The sequence below is a fragment of the Petaurus breviceps genome, unplaced genomic scaffold (assembly GCF_028583685.1).
Source record: "Petaurus breviceps papuanus isolate PSGF00001 unplaced genomic scaffold, PetGlider_PUasm1.0 90823, whole genome shotgun sequence".
In the NCBI taxonomy this organism is placed as follows: Eukaryota; Metazoa; Chordata; class Mammalia; order Diprotodontia; family Petauridae; genus Petaurus; species Petaurus breviceps.
Window position 1 is genome coordinate 23,125,998 of NW_027187352.1, and position 19,799 is coordinate 23,145,796.

A 19,799-nucleotide genomic window follows, 5' to 3' on the forward strand; every position below is an offset into this window, starting at 1 on the left:
GAGAGAGAGAGAGAGAGAGAGAGAGAGAGAGATTGGATGGATGCATGCATGGATGGATTATGGATGGATGGTTGGATGGATAGATAGTTGGATAGATAGCTGGACAGATACAAAAAGGGAAGACATAGATTTACTTTTCGAAACTTATGAAGTATTTTTCAGAACACCATTGCAAATACAAAATGTCTTCTTATTCTCTAATTCTATGGTCTCCTCAAATTAGTTCTCTAGCATCTACCAGGTGCATGACACTATCTGAGAAAATTTGAACATGCACCTGAATACCATTACAATTGACTGAAGCTAGATTTTGATGAGCCTCAAAAAGAAAGCTAAGTAGAGCAGCAGCCCTAGAGTCAGGAGGATCTGAGTTCAAATCCAGCCTCAGACACTTGTTAGCTGTGTGACTCTAGGCAAGTCACTTAATCCCATTGCTTCTCCCACCCTTCTAAAAAAGCAAGCTAAGGAGTCTACAGTGATACCTCACTATGACTCTGTGAAGCTGAGGGCCTGAGTGGAGGGGCAAGCATGGAGGAGGGCATTCTAGAAATGGGATTCCATCAGTCCTTCCACTGATGCCCTATTATACTATTGGTAGCCCAAAGACCACAAAATGTTAAATATCTTGTTGATAGTCAGACAGCTAGTATGGGTAAGAAGTAACACTTCAAATCATCTTGAATCCAAGAAGCACCTTTTATCAACCATCCTACTTTTCTGCCCTTCATAGTCCATTTTTGAGAGTAGAGTAGTCTGAGGTGCAAAGAAGTGAAGGAAATCCTCAAACTGCTGCAGAGTTCTTAGGAAACATGAGAGGGATATTAGAGAAATAGTAGAGTTTATCTAGTCCAGCCTCTACATGCATTCACCTCTAGAATATTCCAGAGACTTCTCCAAGGCCACCAGGAAGTGAGATAGGATTTACATTGAGATCTTCTGAGTCCCCAAGTCCAGGATCTTTTATCTCATACCATGCAATGATCATGGATCCTAATAACTGGTCATTACAAAAGGAAAAAATAGTCAAGTTTCTAATACAGAAAGGAATATAGGGAAGGAAAGAGAAAGTGGGAAGAAGGCTAAACAATGGCAAAGAAAATTTCAGAGAACATCATTTGGAAATGCAAAGAAATAGCACTAAAGTAGCAAGCCTTTTTCCCTCTGCTATTACGTGTTAAGGAGCACTGCTTTATTTCTGCATTAGGACGTTGCTGGGGACGAATGAAAACCACACAGCATTCCACAAAACTGTCTTAGTAAAGAAAAAAAAAGGAAATCTGTTATTTCTCTGAGCAGTTGCCATGGCTACAGTGGTTCCCATGAATACCTGCTGAAATAGGACTTTTCCCCCCTTCCCTCTGATTCCTTCTGTGTGACACTTTTTTTTCTCCCTGAATGATTATATTCCTTGGTCACATTTTTCTCATATCTATCATCTAAGGAACATTTTTCCTCCTCATTTAGATCTATCATGTTGGCAACCTCCTCTCTCCCTCCCTTCCCTCCCCCCCTTTCTCTCTCTGTCCACTACTCTCCCTCTGGTGACTTCATTTTTTTCCTGAGTAAATTACTCTCTGTTTAATTGGCCCAAGATGTGCACATAAATATTTGTGCTATGTGAGACTGTCAGGCAAATACAAACAGATTATATTTATATGCATATATATGTGTATATAAAAATGAAATATAATACATGCTAAAATAGAAACAATTAAATAGTAAATATATCATTTCAAATGATTATACATGTGTAAATTAAGCAAGGCCTGTGGGTATGTTTTAAATGGCTATCAAAAATCCATGTGACTCTATTTGTATTTCACACTAAAACTAAAAGAAATTTCAATTAACTCTAGTCCATAGTCTCAAACTTTCAAGACCAATAATGTCCTCTGGAGTTCAAATTGAGATAAAATGTCATAAGAGGGGATGAAAGAAACACCATCTATCCCACTGTTTTATTTTAAAACTTTAAATTTCATTTTAAAATTAAAAGTGGAGCGTGATTTCTAAGAAATTCAAGATAGTGTTTCACAGAGTCATTGATTTAGTCAGATGGGACCTTGAAGTCAATCTGATTTAACTCTCTCATATTATAACTGAAGATACTGAGTTCCAAGGATGTTAAGTTACTTGTCCAAGGTAAATATCAGAGGAAGTATGTGAGTCCTGGTCCTCAGAAAGGGAGGAAGGAAGGAAGAAAGAAAGAAAGAAAGAAAGAAAGAAAGAAAGAAAGAAAGAAAGAAAGAAAGAAAGAAAGAAAGAAAGAAAGAAAGAAAGAAAGAAAGAAAGGAAGGAAGGAAGGAAGGAAGGAAGGAAGGAAGGAAGGAAGGAAGGAAGGAAGGAAGGAAGGAAGGAAGGAAGATAGGTACAATCCTATAACATACATAATACATAGGTATACATGTATCTTTCTTTATTTCATATAAATAGGTCAGAAACTTTCTTTTTCTATTTTGCTTTTGTTCAGTCATTTCAGTCATATCCAGTTCTTTGTGACCTCATTTGGGGTTTTTAGGTGGTCGCTGTAATGGTTTGCCATTTCCTTCTTCAGTTCATTTTACAAAGGAGGAAACTGAGGCAAGCAAGGTTAAGAGATTTACCCAGGGTCACATGCTACTGTCTGAGGCCAGATTTCAACTCAGGACTTCCTGATTTCAGGACAAATGCTTTATCTACTGTGCCACCTAGCTGCCCCTAAAATATCAAAAACAATGCCTAATACATATTTTATATTAGTAAATTCTTATTTACTGAATGATTCATTATTGTATAATGGCATTTTGTGTATTTTTATTAATTATAAAATATTAAAATTGGTATTTTTATTAGTCTCTCTCTTCCTAATCCTGTAAATTATTAGCCCTCCTCAGGCAAATCAACAATCATTTATTAAGTGTTTATTATATGTCAAATACTGTGCTAAGCTCTGGGGACAAAAGAAAGGCAAAAACATAGTCTCTACTCTCAGAGCTCATGAGATAGTGATGGAGACAATACACAACAACTATGTACATGTAGTGTCTGTGTGTGTGCTCATGTGTGCACACATGTGCTAATGAAGGGGAAGATGAAGAGTAAAGGTCTTCTCGAAGAAGTAAGATTTATACTGAGTCTTAAAGAAAGCCAGAGAAGCCAGGAGGCTGTCTACTTGAAAATACTTAGTACAGACTTTAAATTTACTTATTCATTTCCATGCTGTAACCTCCCTCCCTCCCCCTGCAGAAGCTAAGCCCTTTAAGAGAAGGGTAAATGTTCTTTTCCGTGTTTGGGGAATTAAGTTGAATTAATTACTAGAAATGATTTTGACTATTGTAAACTGAGATTGCAGGAGAAGTCTACCAAACTACTTCTAGGAGTTGAATATGTAATCTGTGATTTGCCATCCTGAAAGATAAGTATCTAAATCAAATAACTGATCAAAGTTGTCCATTTTTAATGAATCTCAGATTATCTTTTATCATACTTCTACCTATTATCTGAGAGTTACAGTAGTCCTGGAAAAAGGGAAGTGGAAGGAGGTCTACCAAGGGATACACATTTTTGAAAAATAAATTAGATTGGGCTAATGGTACTCTTTTAGAAGTGGCATGGAGAAAGCCAGTTGGGAGAAGGAGATCCTGATCATAAAGTGAAATAGCCTTCAAAGAAGAGAGACCTCAGATGTTAGTTTAAGGCAATAGATGAGAAGTCAGCATTAACTAACAAGCAAAGACCCAACCATAGCAACATACTAAAATTTCTTTTCAAGTAAAGGAAACAGAGTAGTAAGAGTATGGGAAAATAATTAATAACGGAAATTAGTGTTGAACTTTATCAAAAGCTTTCTCTGCTTCTATATAGTCATATGTTTTTAATTTTTTTATTATTTAAGTAATTAATTATTTTAATAGTTTTTCTTATTGTTAAATGATTCCTGGGGGCAGCCAGGTAGCACAGCGAGTAAGAGCACCGGCTCCAGTGTCGGGATGACCTGGGGATCTAATCCCAGGCTCAGACACTTAGCACCCACCCAGAAACACCTGGCCGTGTAACCTTGAGTAAGTTACTTCACCCCAATTGCATAGGGGTGGCCAGATGGCTCAGCGAGTAAGAGCACTAGCTCCAGTGTCAGGATTACCTGGGGATCAAATCTGGGCTCAGATACTCAGCACCACTCCCAGAAATAACTGGTCGTGTAACCTTGAGCATGCTACTTAACCCTGATTGCTTTAAAAAAAAAATGGTTCCTGTGTTCCTGGTACAAATCGCACTTGAACATAATGTACAATCTTGTGTAAGATATTGTTGTAATCTTTTAGCTAGTATGTTATTGGATTTTTGCATCCATATGCATTAATGGAATTTGTCTATAATTTTCTTTTTCTGTTTTTACTCTTCCTGGTTTGGGTATCAGTATCATTTTTGGCTCATAAAAAGAGTTTCATAGAATTCCTTCTTTATCTATTAATACAGTTAATTTATTTAATATTAGAATAAGGAGCATCTAGTTGATACAGTGAATAGAGCACTGGCCCTAGAGTCAGAAGGACCTGAGTTCAAATCTGGCCTCAAACACTTAACACAATAACTATTTGTGTGACCTTGGATGAGTCACTTCACCCCAATTGCCATCCAAAAAGCAAAATAAAATATATCAGAATTAGTTTATCTTTAAATATTTGATGGAATTCACTTATAAAACCATCTGTTTTTCTTTTTACTTGTAAATTCATCATGGTGCTTTTCTCTTAGGGAGCTCACTTATGGTCATTTCAATTTCTTTTTCTAAATTAGGTCTGTTTAAATATTCTATTTCCTCTTCTGCTAAACTGGGCAGTTTGTACTTTTGAAAATATTCTTCCATTTCTCTTAAATTGCTAAATTTATTCGCATGTAATCAGGCAAAGTAACTACTTAAAATGGATTCACTTTTATCTGTGTCAGCAATATATTCATCCTTTTCATTTTTAATACTAGTGATTTTGGTTTTCTTCTCTCTTTTTTAATCAAATTTAATCAATTGCTTCTCTGCTTTTTTTTAAAACCAACTCTTAGTTTTATTTATTAAATCAATGTATTGTTTTGTTTTTATTCTCAATTTTATTAATATCCCCTTTAATTCTTAGGATTCTGAATTTAGTGTTTAAATTGGGATTTTTAATTTGTTCCTTTTCTAGTCTTTTTAGTGGCATACCCGATTCATTAGTCTATCCTTCCTCTGTTTTATGGGTGCAAGTATTTAGAAATATACATTTTCCTCTAATCACTTCTTTTGCTGTATCCCATAGGTTTTGATATGTTGTCTCAGTGTTGTCATTCCCTTTAATGAAATTATTGTTTCCAAGATTTCTTCTTTAACCCACTCTTTAAGATTAAGTAGCTAAATCTCTAATTACTTTTAAATATATATTTCTTTGGTCCCTTATTAATTATAATTTATTGCATTATGATAGAAAAACTATACCTTTAATATTTTTGCTTTTAATTATATTTTCAGATACTAATATGTGGGGGTTTTTTTGCTTATTTTAGAGGGAGGAAGGTAGGGCAGTTGGGGTTCAGTGACTTGCTCAAGGTCAAATGGCTGGGGTTTTTTTTTTTTGTTAAGTATCCAAGGTCACATTTGAACTCAGATATCCCTGACTCCAGTGCCAGTGTTCTATTCACTATGCCACCTAGCCACTCCAATGAAAGTCTTTTTAAAGGCACAATGAACCAATGAGGAAATGGTGTATTCCTTTCTATTTCCATTTGATTAAAGGTACCACAGACACTGAAACAATATCAAAATTAAATGCATATACACCAGTACTATAGTATGTAAATTTTTAAAAGTTAAATTGCAAGTAGAGATAGATAGTAATACTATAATAGCAGGGAGCTTCAATCTTCTCTTATGAGAACTAGATAAATCTAACCACAAAATAAATAAGAAGGTAAGGAAATGAATAGAATTTTATGTAAACTAGATATGATAGATATCTGGAGAGAACTGAATGAAAATAGAATGTAATATACTATTTTCTTATTGGTTCATGGAAATTAATCTACCTAATTTTAAGGAAATGCAGCTTCTCTGTTTATCTTTTTTAATTGTATCTATTTTAGCTTAGTGAGAGATAGATATTTGTAAGGTCTTTACAATCCTTCTGGAAGCCCAAGGAAGAACTCAATGATTTATGTGGTGGTATAGGACAATATTCTTCAAGATTTACATGGTGCATTCCTTATGATGACCTGATTAGATTTAACAGTGCTAGTATCATTGTGCCCTTTTTACAAAGGATGAAGCTAAAGTTCAGAAAGTATGTATGACTCACTCCTGCTAGTAGAGCCAATAAGTATTAGTGTTAAGATTTGAATCTGGGTCTTTTTACTCCTAGTCAAGTATTTATACAATTGCCCAGCATTTCCTCTTTATTTAAATTTTTTTTTTAATTAATTTGTTTGTTTCCTTTTAGTTTACAGGATTCAATTCCACAATTCCTTGAGTTTCACATTTTGTCCCCTTCCTTCCCCGCCCCCACCCCCACCCCATGGCAGCATATAGACAAGTATAAGATCTGTAAATATTTTCACATTATACATTAGTCAGGTTATAAAGACAGATTGTATCAGATGGAATGAAAAATGGTAAAGAGGACATAAATCCAAACAATAGAAGGAAAAAGATCAGGTATTTTGCTTCCACCTGTATATAAACTCAGTTCTTTCTAGTTCTTTCTCTGGATGCACATATTTCTCTCCATCATGAATCTTTTGGGATTGACATATCACTGCATTGCTGAGAAGAGTCCAGTCTATCAAAGTTGGTCATCACACATATGTTGTGTCTGTAATTGTGTACAAATTTCTCCTGGTTCTACTCTTCTCACTCATCATCAGTTTGTATAAGCCTCTCCAGGTAAATATGAAGACCATCTGCTCCTCGTTTCTTATAGCACAAGAGTATTCCATAACATGCATATACCACAACTTGTTCAGCCATTCCCCAATTGATGGGCACCCCCTTAATTTCCAATTCTTTGCCACCACAAAAAGAGCTGCTATAAACATTTTTGTACATATGGGTCTCGCTCCCACTTCTATGATCTCTTTGGGATATAACCCTAGGAGTGGTATTGCTGTGTCAAAGGATATGAAAGTATTTATAGCCCTTTGGGCATAATTCCAGATTGCTCTCCAGAAAGGCTGGATCAGTTCACAACTCCACCAGCAATGAATTAGTGTTCTAATTTGCCTACATCCTCTCCAGCATTTGTCATTTTCCTGTTTTATCATCTTAGCCAATCTGACTGGTGAGATGTGGTACCTCAGAGTTGTTTTGATTTGCATTTCTCTAATCAATAGTGATTTAGAGCATTTCTTCATGTGCTTAGAGATATGTTTCATTTCTTTCTCTGAAAATTGCCTGTTCATATCCTTTGACCATTTATCAATTGGGAAATGACTTGTATTCTTATAAATTTGACTCAATTCTTTGTATATTTTAGAAATGAGTCCTTTGTCAGAGACATAGATTGTAAAGATTCTTTCACGATTTCCCACCTGCCTCTTAATCTTGGTTACATTGGCTTTGTTTGTATAGAAGCTTTTCAATTTCATGTAGTCAAAATTATCCATTTTATATTTTATAATGTTCTCTAATTCCTGTTTAGTCATAAAGTCTTTCCCTCTCCATGAGTCTGACAGGTAAACTATTCCTTGTTTTACAAGACTGCTTACAATATCAACCTTTATAATTGGATCGTGCACCCATTTAGACTTGATTTTGGTATATGGTGTTAGATAATGGTCTATGCCCAGTTTCTGCCATACTATATTCCAGGTTTCCCAGCAGTTTTTGTCAAATAGTGAGTTCTTATCCCAAAAACCGGGGTCTTGTGGTTTATCAAACAATAGATTACTATAGTCATTGACTTCTGAATCTCATGTTTCTAATATATTCCATTGATCCACATATATATATATATATATGTATATATATATATATATATATATATATATAGTATTGGAATCAGTTGCTCTTTAAATGTTTGATAGAATTCACTAGTAAATCCATCTGTTCCTGGAGATTTTAAAACTTTGAATTCCAGATTCATTCCCTTCCTCCCTTGTCACGCACCCTTACTGGGAAGATAAGCAGTTCAGTATAGGTTGTACATGTGTGGCTAATGCAAAAAAAAAAAATAACACAGTATATATATTGCAAAAGACTGACTATATTTTAGGTATGTTTTTATAGCTATAGATGTATACACGCACACACACAGATAGATAGATAGATAGATAGATAGATAGATAGATAGATAGATAGATAGATAGATAGATAGATAGACAGACATATACTTTCCCAGGTATATTCTGCTCCTGATCTTTGTTTTTTATGTTTCTACATATCTCTTCTTTCCTATACTTCCTGCTTCCTCTACTTTACTTCAACCCAGTACCTTGCCCTCCTATTACTTGCCTACCCCCATCCAAGGATCCCTTCCCCATCCTCCCATTCCCAGAAATCTAAACACCCTTCTATACCCCTCTTTTACCTATTCCCTCATTCTCCCATCTAAAGATCCCTCCATTGTCCTCTCCCCACTCCCTATGCCCCTACCATTTTATTTCTTCTAAATTCAGAAGACTTTTATGCTCTTCTAAATATATTTGTACTGTTCTCTCTTAAACCCATTCTGATGAAAGTAGGTTGCCAGTACTACCAGTCCTCCTCCCTCTTCTAATTCCTCTGTATCACTTCCTCTTACACCTCATTTGTATAAAATAATTACTCTTTTAAGCTATTCCTAAATCAACCAAGAGAAATATAAGGTATATACAAAATACTGATTATAAGGACAGACTGTTTACTTTTTATATGTGTAAAATGTATGTCTAAGGTTATTATTCATAATATCTTACTCAGATTTACCCCCAGTTATGAATAATAACCTTAGACATATATTACAGACATACATTTTACATATATAAAAAGTAAACAGTCTGCCCTTATAATCAGTATTTGGTATACACCTTATATTTCTCTTGGTTTTTGAATATTAAATCTTCAATTAAGTTCAAGATTTTTTTAAACAAAGTCTTGAAAGTCTGAGTGTATATCAAATGACCTTTTTTTTCATTCAGGGTAATACTTAACTTTGTGGAGTATTATATTTTTGACCAGAGCCCCAGTTCTTTTGCTCTTTGGTATGTTGTATTCCAAGACCTGTGGTCCTTTAATATCTCTGCCATTAGGTCTTGTGCAATTCTAATTGTGGCACCATCATATTTAAATTGTTTTAATCTTGATGCTTTTAATATTGTATCCTTGAGCTGGGGGTTTTGAAATGTAACTAGAATATTCCTATGAGTTTTCCTCATAGGAACTCTTAAGTGGTGATTGGTGTTTTTTTTTTCTATTTCTATTCCTCCCTCTCCCTTTGTTGTAATGCTTCAGGACAATGTTCTTTAATTGTCTCTTGTGGTATTGTATCAAGATTTTTTTTTAGCATAACTTTCAATTAGTTCAATTATTTTCATATATTCTCTTCTTGATCTATTCTCCAAATCTGTTGTTTTTCTTATAAGATTTTTCACTTACTCTTCTATTTTTTTCATTATTCATAATTTGTTCAATTAATTTTTGATCACTTATATTTCACTGGCTTCACTTTGCCCAATTCTAATTTTTAAGGTGTCATTTTTCTTTTCCTTAAGATTTTGGAACTCCTTCTCTAACTGACTGACTTTCCTTTCATGACATTCTTGGTTTTTCTTGAATTATTCTTATAGTTTCTCAGTTTTCCCTCCATTCCTGTCATTTTATTTTTAAAGTCTTTTAAAACATTTCTCTGAATTCTTTCTGGACAGGTGACCATTTGCCATCACTCTTTGGAGGTTTCTTTACTTCGGTGTCCTCCTATGAAGATGAACCCTGGTCATCTCTATTCCCATAATAGCTTTCTATCATTAGATTCTTTCTCCATTGTCTGTGCATTTTTTTGTTGTAATAGCCTAATTTTTTAAATCACCTCTGGTCCTGGGGTATGTGAAATGGTGCCTATTGCCACAGATCTTCAGTTCTCTCCTCTAGCCTAGAACCAAAGCCAAACCTCCAACCTCCTATAAGTACTCACAGCCAGGAGCTTTCTGCCCCACTGCTTCGGTACCCACTGGGAATGTGCTGTTTCCTTCTTGCCCCTACCACTCTTTGCAGCACAGCTGGGTAGGGTTTTCCTGGTCAACATCAGTCCCCTCAATCTTCCCAGGTTCAGATGCCCCTCACTATCTCCAACTCCCCTCACTATCCTCATGGTAAAAGTCCCTATAACTTGAACCAATGCAACCTGTCTAACCAACTAACCCCAGGACTTGCCACTTGTTTAAGTGACTTTCTTCATGTTATTAAAATGGAAGCCAACTTGTAGGTGTTTATTCTTCACAGGGACCAAACCACATCCTGGAATTTTTCTTCTGCTTTCAAATTGTCCCAGGGAAACCCCAGTTGTGCCCTTATTCTTATTTATCTCTATCCATACTTTGTTTGCCCTAAGGTGCTATTTTAACTCTTTTTCAAGGGAAAATCTTGAGAGATTGGAATTTTCTAACCTACTCTACCATCTTCCCAGAATCCTCCACTTCCATTTTTTTAAAGCTTTATTGACACAGGATATCTGAAAGATGCCAATGTAATATCCAGGCCATCCAACAATTATCCCTTGCTTACAAGGAATAATCCACAGCTTGTTAGGTGACACCCTCATGAAAGACTTAAGAAAGAATATGAAAAGAATTGCTCACAATGGGAAGGTATGAATATATTAAAATATGCATTGTTTAAGGAAGTATCTGTAGCAAATGATCATTGATAAATTGAAAAATCAGTACAAGAGCAAGGATTATATGGATTTCAATTTTAATTTTTTCAACTATTTTTCAATTCATTGACAAGTCATTGGACCAAAAAAATGCATTTGTCTGAAGTTTTCATAAAATTAACTATTGTTTAGAGACCTAGCAATGTGCTCTGGCTTATCAGATAAGAGAGCCAGTTTAGAAGCCAGATAGACCTGTCCATGTGACCCTGGGCAAATCACTTACCACTTTGCCACTTCAGGTAACTTTCTGGAGTTTTTTGTAATTTTCGTAATTTTACAAGAAGGATTTGACTTGCATTGCTTGGGAAAGTCTCTTTACCCAGGATGTTTCTGTGACAAAAAAATCAAAAGTTCAATCCCAATCTTGAAAGACATTAATTGATTAATCAATCAATAAGCACTTATTAAATATCTATTATGTGCCAGTCACTATGCTAACTGCTGGGTATACAAAAAGAAGCAAAATATGATCCCTGCCTTCAAAGATATTACAAAGTAATTGGGGAAACAGCATGCAAATATATGCAAATTAAGCTATATATAGGATAAATAGGAAGTAATTGGAAGAGATGAGGTGCTAAGATTAAGAGTAGTTGGGAAAACATTTCTATAGAAGGTGGAATTTTAGCTGGGACTTAAAGGAAACCAGGAAAGTAATAATCAGAGTTAGAGATGGGGAACATTCCAGACAAAAGGGACAGCCAGAGAAAGTGTAATGTGCAGTGTCTTGTTGGCAGAACAGTTAGGAGGCCAGTGCCACTGCATCAGAGAACATGTGGGAAGCAAGGTGTAAGAAGACTGGAAAGGCAAGACGTGCCTAGGTTATGAATGCTGAGCAGAGCATTTTTAATTAGAACCTGGAGGCAATAGAATGCCACTGGAGTTTATTGATTAAGGCAGTTTATTGATATGCAAAAGACTTGCATTTTAGGAAAATCACATTGGTAGCTTAATGGAAGATGGACTGTAGTGGAAAGAAAATTGAGACAGGAAGACCAAACAGCAGACAATAGCAAAAATCCAGGCATGAAGTAATGAGGGTCTGTGCCTGAATGGTGGCAATGTCAGAGAGAAGGGAGGATTTACAAGAGATGTTTCAGAGGCAAAATTGATAGACTTTGACAACAAATTGGATATGGAAGGTGAGAAACAGGAGTCAAGGATAATTCTGAAATTGTACATCTGAGGGATTGGAGGATGCTATTGTCTTCTATAATAATGGAGAAAGTAGGTTTGGGCAAGAGTTTAGGGGAAAAGATAATGAGTTCTGTTTTGGATCTGTTGAGTTTAAGACAATTACATACATATATCCAGTTCGAGACGTCTTAAAGGCAGTTGGAAATGCAAGACTGGAAGTCAGCAGAGAGTTTGGGGCAGGATAGATAGATTTGAGACTCATCAGCATAGAAAGGATAAATAAATCTATGAAAGCTGATGAGATAGATCCTCAAGTGAAGTAATATAGAGAGAGAAGTGAAGAGGGTTCAGGACATAGGCCTCAGAGACACTTACAGTTAGAAGACATGATTTGGATGAGGATACAGCAAAGGCATTTGAGGAGTGGTCAGATAGGAAGATAATGAGAAGAGAATGGTGTCCTGAAAACCCAGAGAGAAGAGAATATCTATGAATATCAAAGAGAGTTGAAACATTAAGGAAAATGTAGATTGAGAAAATGCCATCAGATTTGACAACTGAAACTTGAGTTGAAATCCAACCTCAAATATCATATATCTGACCCCAGGCAAATCACCTAACCCTTATTTGTCTGTGTTTTTTCAACTGTAAATTGAACATAATAACCTCCCATGCCTATTATGAGGATTAAATCAAATAGCATTCAATTTTAAAAGGTACTTAGCCTAGTGCCTGACTCACAGTAGGCACTATATTATTGCTTATTCCTTCCCTTCCCTTTCCCCTATCTTTATCCCTAACCCTAGCCCTCTCCATTGACAGAATTATCTAAATGGATCAAATAGTTTGGTGTTATATAGACATAGCCACAGTTGGTTTTGTCAGTTTATACAGGCAAAATCAATCAGAATATCAAGTACCTATATTAATGACTTGATCGATAGAGACTATTTCTATATATAAAGATTAGTCCAAATTATAACCAAGTTAAAAATAAATAGCTGGGACAGAGAGTATGAATGAGTGATGCATTGGGTGCTAAATTAAACAGGAGGTCTAGATAAAACTGGATTGGTTTTAGGAAATTGCCAATCCTATTTAATGACCAAAATTTTCTCCCAGAAAGAAAGACCCAACTTCTTTTTTTTAATACCTATAATATATTGGCATTGCAGTATGACTGCAAGGCATGGAACACAAGCTTCCCTCAAGTTTTGAAAAGAAATAACATGGGGCGGCCAGGCGGCTCAGCGAGTAAGAGCACCAGACCCAGAGTCAGGATGACCTGGGATTGAATCCGGGCTCGGATACTCAGCACCACACCCAGAAATAACTGGCCGTGTGACCTTGAGCAAGTTACTTAACCCCAATTGCTTTTAAAAAAAAGAAAAGAAATAACAGAGAAAATGCAATGAAGAGCATGTGAAGGGTCTGTACAACTTCCCAAACTTAACTAACCAGGGACTTTGAAGAAGAGGAATAAAGTATATCATCAGGGAACTATATGATAGGAAAAGAAGCTAGGCTGCTTACATGATTTAGGTGAAGTGTGAAAGGTAGATAGCCCTAGCACTCCATCAGTGTTCTAATGATATCAAAAGGAACTGATTAATAGGTTTTCAGCATGTTGGGTAAAGGTATGGGAGAACATGGACTAGCATAAAACTACGTGGGTGGATTGACCTCCATCACTAATATGGATCAGATTACATCTAATTTGAATCTTCAAAACCAACAATAGTAGTAAGGTAATATTCCTCCCTCTAAATTACAGGCCTCTGCCTCTTGAGGAATCTCCAAAGGCTTCTTTCACTTCCCTTTAGTAGTTTCCTAAAGAACAGCCCAGGCTACTTTGCATCATCCAACAATTCCAGAAGCAGATAGGAGATGAAAAGACAAATGGAAAGAGAGTGGAAATAACTCTACAAACCCCCAAAGCCTTAGTAAATAGATGCAAAGTACTTTGTTGCCAAAAGTCTTGTGAGATAAATAGAGCAAATACCATATCCATTTCATGGTGGAAGAAATTTAGTATTGCCGAGGTTAAGTGACTTGGTCATGATTACACAGCTAGTAAGATACAGAGAGCTGATATTCAGACCCAGGTCTTCTGAATCAAGTTCCAGTAGTTTATCCATTAAAATGCATTGCTTAAGTCTGGAACTGATGACTAAATTTAGTTAGCTCATTAAAAACAGCCAAATTTTTAAGCATAGAAAAACATATAAACTTGCCCATAACAGTGCATGGCCTAGGATGCAGGGATGGGGAACCTGTAGCCTCACGGCCACATGTGGACCTCTAGGCCCTGAAGTATAGCCCTTTGACTGAATCTAAACTTCACAAAAAAATTTCCAAAGTATTTGTTCTGTGAAGTTTGGATTCAGTCAAGGGGATGTAGTTGCTAGGCTCAAGTGAGTTAGATACTATAGCATTGTATCTAAAGCATAAACTGATTTTTTAATAGGGAGAATCATAGAATTGTCAGAGTTTAAGGGCCCTAAGACTTTGTCTGGTCTATTCTGAAGAAGAGGAAACTCAATTTCAGAAAAGAGAAATGATTAGCCCAAGTAGAAGAAGGATTTTGACTAAGTTTTCAGTTTTCACTTCAATGTTCTACTAAGGGTTTGACATTTAGGAAAGAAAATGTAATTTTTTATGTAATTTAAAAAATGTAATGTATTAGCCTAGGCATTTTTTTCTAATTCAACTCTTAATGAACTGTACTTTATTGTTTCATATATAATATTCTTTATTGAGTTCTACTTTGTATATAGAAATAGTCATTTTTGTCTGTGTTAAGTACAGAAGTTTAAAAAAATAAAAACTTAGGGAATTACACTTTGAGATAAATGTCCACATAGAGTATAGAAAATATATGTAAAAACATCCATAGAATTCACAACCTAAAGAAGGCATTAACTGTATTCTGCATAAGTAAGATTTTTTGAACATTCAGTAAATTCCTCAATACAACAAATTATACCTTAGTACACAGAGAAAGCTAATGGGCCTTTGCTGAGTGGTTCACCTCTCACCCAGAAGAAATTCAGGCATTAGGAAAGGTTCGTGACATTTTTTTCTTGGTTTAATTCAGATTGTTTGCTGCCATGTGGGCTCCCTTTTTTCTCTTGCTCCAAGCTCTCCACCTACCCCCACCCATTCTTCACATCCAGATTCTCATCTGTCATAAGAACTAAATGTGTTTTCTTGACCCCAAAGTACAGAACTAGGAGTGATGAGTGGATTTAATTTGAAGAAAAACAGATCTTCATTTAACATTAAAAAAAACAAACTTTCTAACCATTAAACCCTAATTAAAGTACTTTGGGCTGCTTCATGAATTAGTGGTTTTCCCATTATGGGAATTCTTTCAATGAAGACTAAATAATCTTTTGGAGAAAGGATTGCAGTATAGAGGATTTTCCTTTTGAGATCTAGGTTGTCCTAGATGTTCACCTCTGAGATTCTATGAATCTGTCTCTGGCTCAGTGGATAATGTGCTAGCCCTCAAATCAGGAGGACCTGGAGTTCAAATCTATCCTTAGACCCTTACCCTGGGCAAATCAATTAATCCTGTTTGCCTCAGTTTCCTCATGTGTAAAATGAATTGGAGAAGGAAATGACAAACCATACAGTATCTTTGCCAAGAAGACCCCAAATTGGGGTTATGGAGAATCAGACATACAAAATGACTCAATATTAACAACAACATCTGATCCCAGATACAATGAGAGTTCAATGTTCAAGCTGACTGTGGTGGAGCAAAAATAAAACAAAAATAACTAGATACTCAAAATTGCTTCAGACTATGATTTCATCCAGTTGTTTAGGGAAGTAGTTTTTGATAATTTGTAGAGATGCTAATAGACTTCATCAGATTTGTTATATGTGTTATTATTACATTGACTGTCATGCTTCATGGACTACCAGTCTTTTGTAGTCAGAGTAACAGAGAGAATATATCAGGGACCTGGATCATGTCTTACACCTCTTGGTATACTCAATTCAACCCCAAACATGTATGAAGTACTGTAAACACAATGCAAAGTAGGATGTGATAAGGTCAAATGAGAGATGCAGACAAAGTGCTATTTGAAAATTTGTGGAAGAAGTATGAATTGGCTGGGCTTCAAAGGAAGAGAAGGCTTTCAAAATTTTGAATTAACCAATAAGTGTATTTGAGATGCAATGTGTTTGATTCTGACCACAGTCTTTCAGGGTCAAATCTGTTATATATGTTCTTCACTACCTTGAGGAGGTCAGGGTTATTTTTCTCCTATGCCATAGGCTCAAGGCCCAGGTTGTCTTTGTCAGATTTTTAGGGGTCCAATTCCTAGCACACTGGTTTTGTTTAACCACTTAACATTGTATTATCTTTTATAAAAAAATATTTACTTTAAATATTTGGCAAGAACGTTTGTTCTGCAAACATTTTCCCCAAAATCTCAAAATGGTATAATTTTCCTATGCCTCCTATGAAATAATTTGGCACTGCTGATTTGGGACTTGAATTTGGTGAGACTAATGCTATGTAGGAACTGGTTCATAACATTAATCTCATCAGATTCAAGTTAATAAGTAGTTCCAGTTTCTGCTGAGCTGGAGACTTCTACTGGAGTCTTGAACACATGTTTCTCAGGACTTCGTGCTGAGCTGTCTATAACATCTCACTTCAATTTCTGGACTTCAAAATCCCCATATCAGATATTTCACTCCCTACACATAGAATGGAAAAGAACAATCACAAAGGCCAAAGATCTAGTCCTATTTCTTGAGGCTGTGTGGCCTGGGAATGGGGCAGAGAGGTGGAGATAGTACTTTGGTCCCTTCTCTCATACTACATGATTTCACTAACCAGGGATAAAGAAGCCACTTTAACCTTCAGTCACAAATGTAGGCCCCAAAATTAGACAAAGAAAACACAACAAAAACAAAACAAAACAAAAAATCACCACCATTGCTGAGCCAGACAGGTTTTAAAGATGCTGACAGTTCCATTTATACCCCCAATGGAAAAAGACCTCACACAGTAGGTTAATGCAGAATGTCCACGCATGTTCTAGTCCTTCAGTCTCCAGAAAGTAGTCTCTCAGTGTCTTCTAATGTGGGTAAGATCATCTAGGTGTGCACCAAAACTTATTAATGTGAGAAATGATTTATTGGGAATCCTACTTCATTCCAAACTATTAATAAGTTTAGTGTGATTCCATAAGTGTTAATAATTAATAGGAATTATTAGTGATATACTCATCTAGTAATATGCATTTAGTCAACCATTTAACAATAGTACAAGAATAAAAGTCAATGGAGCTGACCCTTGCCTTCCCCATCATGTGACCATCCATACTGATGCATCATTTCTGGCTCTCCTGGAGAGTTGAAAGCAAGATCTACCATCCAGTAAGATTTTATAATTTACCATGCTTATTTTGCATGTTTGGGTACCAAACCCTAAAAAAGTAAGGCACTGGGGAAAGGAGACATTTCAGATCACAAGGAAAGTCTGAGGTCTACTTCATTAAAGAGAACTATAGACCCCTTAATAAATTTCTATTGGCTTGGTGCTCTACCACAGTGGTTTTTCTTGTAGATTAAACAATTTTGGACCCCACATTACATAGGCATGAAGAGTGTCTTGCATTGAAAGTATTGGGTTAGGTAGAGAATGTCAAATTCAGAGAAAAACTAACAGTCCAATTTGTTTACAAAGAAGAATATGTAAAAGAGCAGAGTGAAATATGACCGAAAGATAATTTAGAAGCAAAAATATGAGTCTTAAGTGCCAAATTAAGGAATTTATATTTCATACTAGAGGCAAGAAGTAGCTACTAAGGTTTTCAAGTAAAGGAATGAGCATAGGCAGACCTGTGCTTTAGAAAGAGATTTTTGACAACTGTATATAGGATAGATTAGAAAAGAAAGAAAAAGGAGAGAGACAGAGACAGAGAGAGGTGAAAAACATATATATATATATATATATATATATATATATATATATATATATATATATTTATATGGAGCTATTACTACTACTGCTACATACTCGTATTTGGGAGTAGTAATTTCTTTGGCTAAATATAGATATATAAAACATTTACCTTTCTACTGATTCAGATAGCAGAATATCCACATCTTAACAAATGATTCATGAATTTCTGTTTCTGAAAAATCCATCACCTGGTAGACAAACTTTTATTGTTTAGCTTTTTTGAACTAAGTTTGGTGGAGCAATAGACATTTAGTTCATCACTGAACCCACCCTTTCAGTTTGCCTGCCACCAATTTAAACTCTATTGGTTTCACTACTAGGGGCCCAGATTCACCTTTCATGCCAAGATGTGACTTTGAAAGAGAAAATTATTTATCTTTACTTCACTTAAGAAAGATGGAAAAAATAATTATTTTTTTGGAGGGAAACTGGGGTTAAGCAACTTGACCAATGTCACATGACTAATAAGTGTTAAGTGTCTGAGGTTGGATTTGAACTCAGATCATCCTGACTCCAGGGCTAGTGCTGTATTCACTGCATCACCTAGCCTCCCTGAAAAAAATAATCTTTTAAAAAATCCATGAAAAGTACAGTACCTTTCCCTAAAGAGTTAATAATATTCATTTTTATTTTATTTTATTTCATTTCATTTTTTACTGAGAGGAGGATAAATAACTATAAGGTATTCGAAGTAATTAATACTTTCATCCATGTTTCTAATTAATCTACCTAGGGAAAAATCAGTTTGGATATATATTTTAGAAAGATTTCAGATTATAAAAGGGGAAAAAAGGCTATATCATGTTTCTCAAACATTGGTACACATCTCATTTAAGTGGCACAGAAAATATATCAGCCTTTAAATTGTAATGCAGGCATTATTATTCTCATTTTAAAGATGAAGAAATGGAGGATCAAAGAGGGAAGAAACTTGACATGGCTATGCAATTAAGTGGTAGAACTTCGGGTTCTAAAGAGGTATTTTTTTAACTCCATGTTCATTTAAAAAAAAGTACACCATGACAGGTGATACATAAACACAGTTTTCTACTTTGATTCACTATGTTTTACTATGCAAATAACTGTTGTAATTTGGTTGCAATGAAAATAGCTGCCGAAGATTTCACAGTATTGAAAAATTGTACTACTTTTGAGAATTTCAAAGAGAGCTTCAGAGTTTATAGCATGTTGGGATAATAGATGATTTGAGCTGGAAGGGACCTTAGTATAGAGAATGTCAGTGCTACAAGGAACATTAGCATCCACAGTGTAAGAGCTAGAATGAAACAAAATGCACAATGGAAGAACCAGGTGGAATCTAAGAGATCATGTAAGTGATTTGCTCCCCACCATTTTCATCCCTTCCTCCCTCAAACACACACACACACACACACACACACACACACACACACAATTTTATAGTTCATAAAACATGCAGAGGAAGAACAAATGACTTAGCTAATGTCATAAATCAAGTTAGAAACAGAGCTTCACTCATCCTAGATCTGCCCTCTATGTTAATGGTTCAGACAAATTTCTTAATCAAAAAGTATTTTGTGTAGGTTATCTGCAGCCGATCAGAAGAATACAACACCCAGCAGACCATATGTAATGCAACAGAAGAAGGACCCCTACTCCGTAGCCCTGGAAACCATGATCGAGTGAGGACTCCGAGACTTCCCACATCAGCTGATGTGGAATCTTGCCTAAGCCTAACTCAATATGAAGCTGGTGCCATGGATCGAGCTGCAAACTTCAGCTTTAGAAACACACTGGAAGGTAACTCACTTCTGTTCCTGTGTACATTTGTAGCATTGACT

The 19,799-nt window shown here is 35.6% G+C and overlaps 1 protein-coding gene across 1 annotated transcript in view; it reads left to right on the plus strand.

The window, feature by feature from the left end:
• The window catches only part of TYR (tyrosinase), a 189,808-nt gene that overhangs the window by 11,887 nt on the left and 158,122 nt on the right, over nucleotides 1–19,799 (plus strand). The window contains exon 2 of the mRNA XM_069071046.1: nucleotides 19,542–19,758. Coding sequence (XP_068927147.1) covers nucleotides 19,542–19,758 — 217 coding nt within the window. The remainder of the gene's footprint in view (nucleotides 1–19,541; nucleotides 19,759–19,799) is intronic.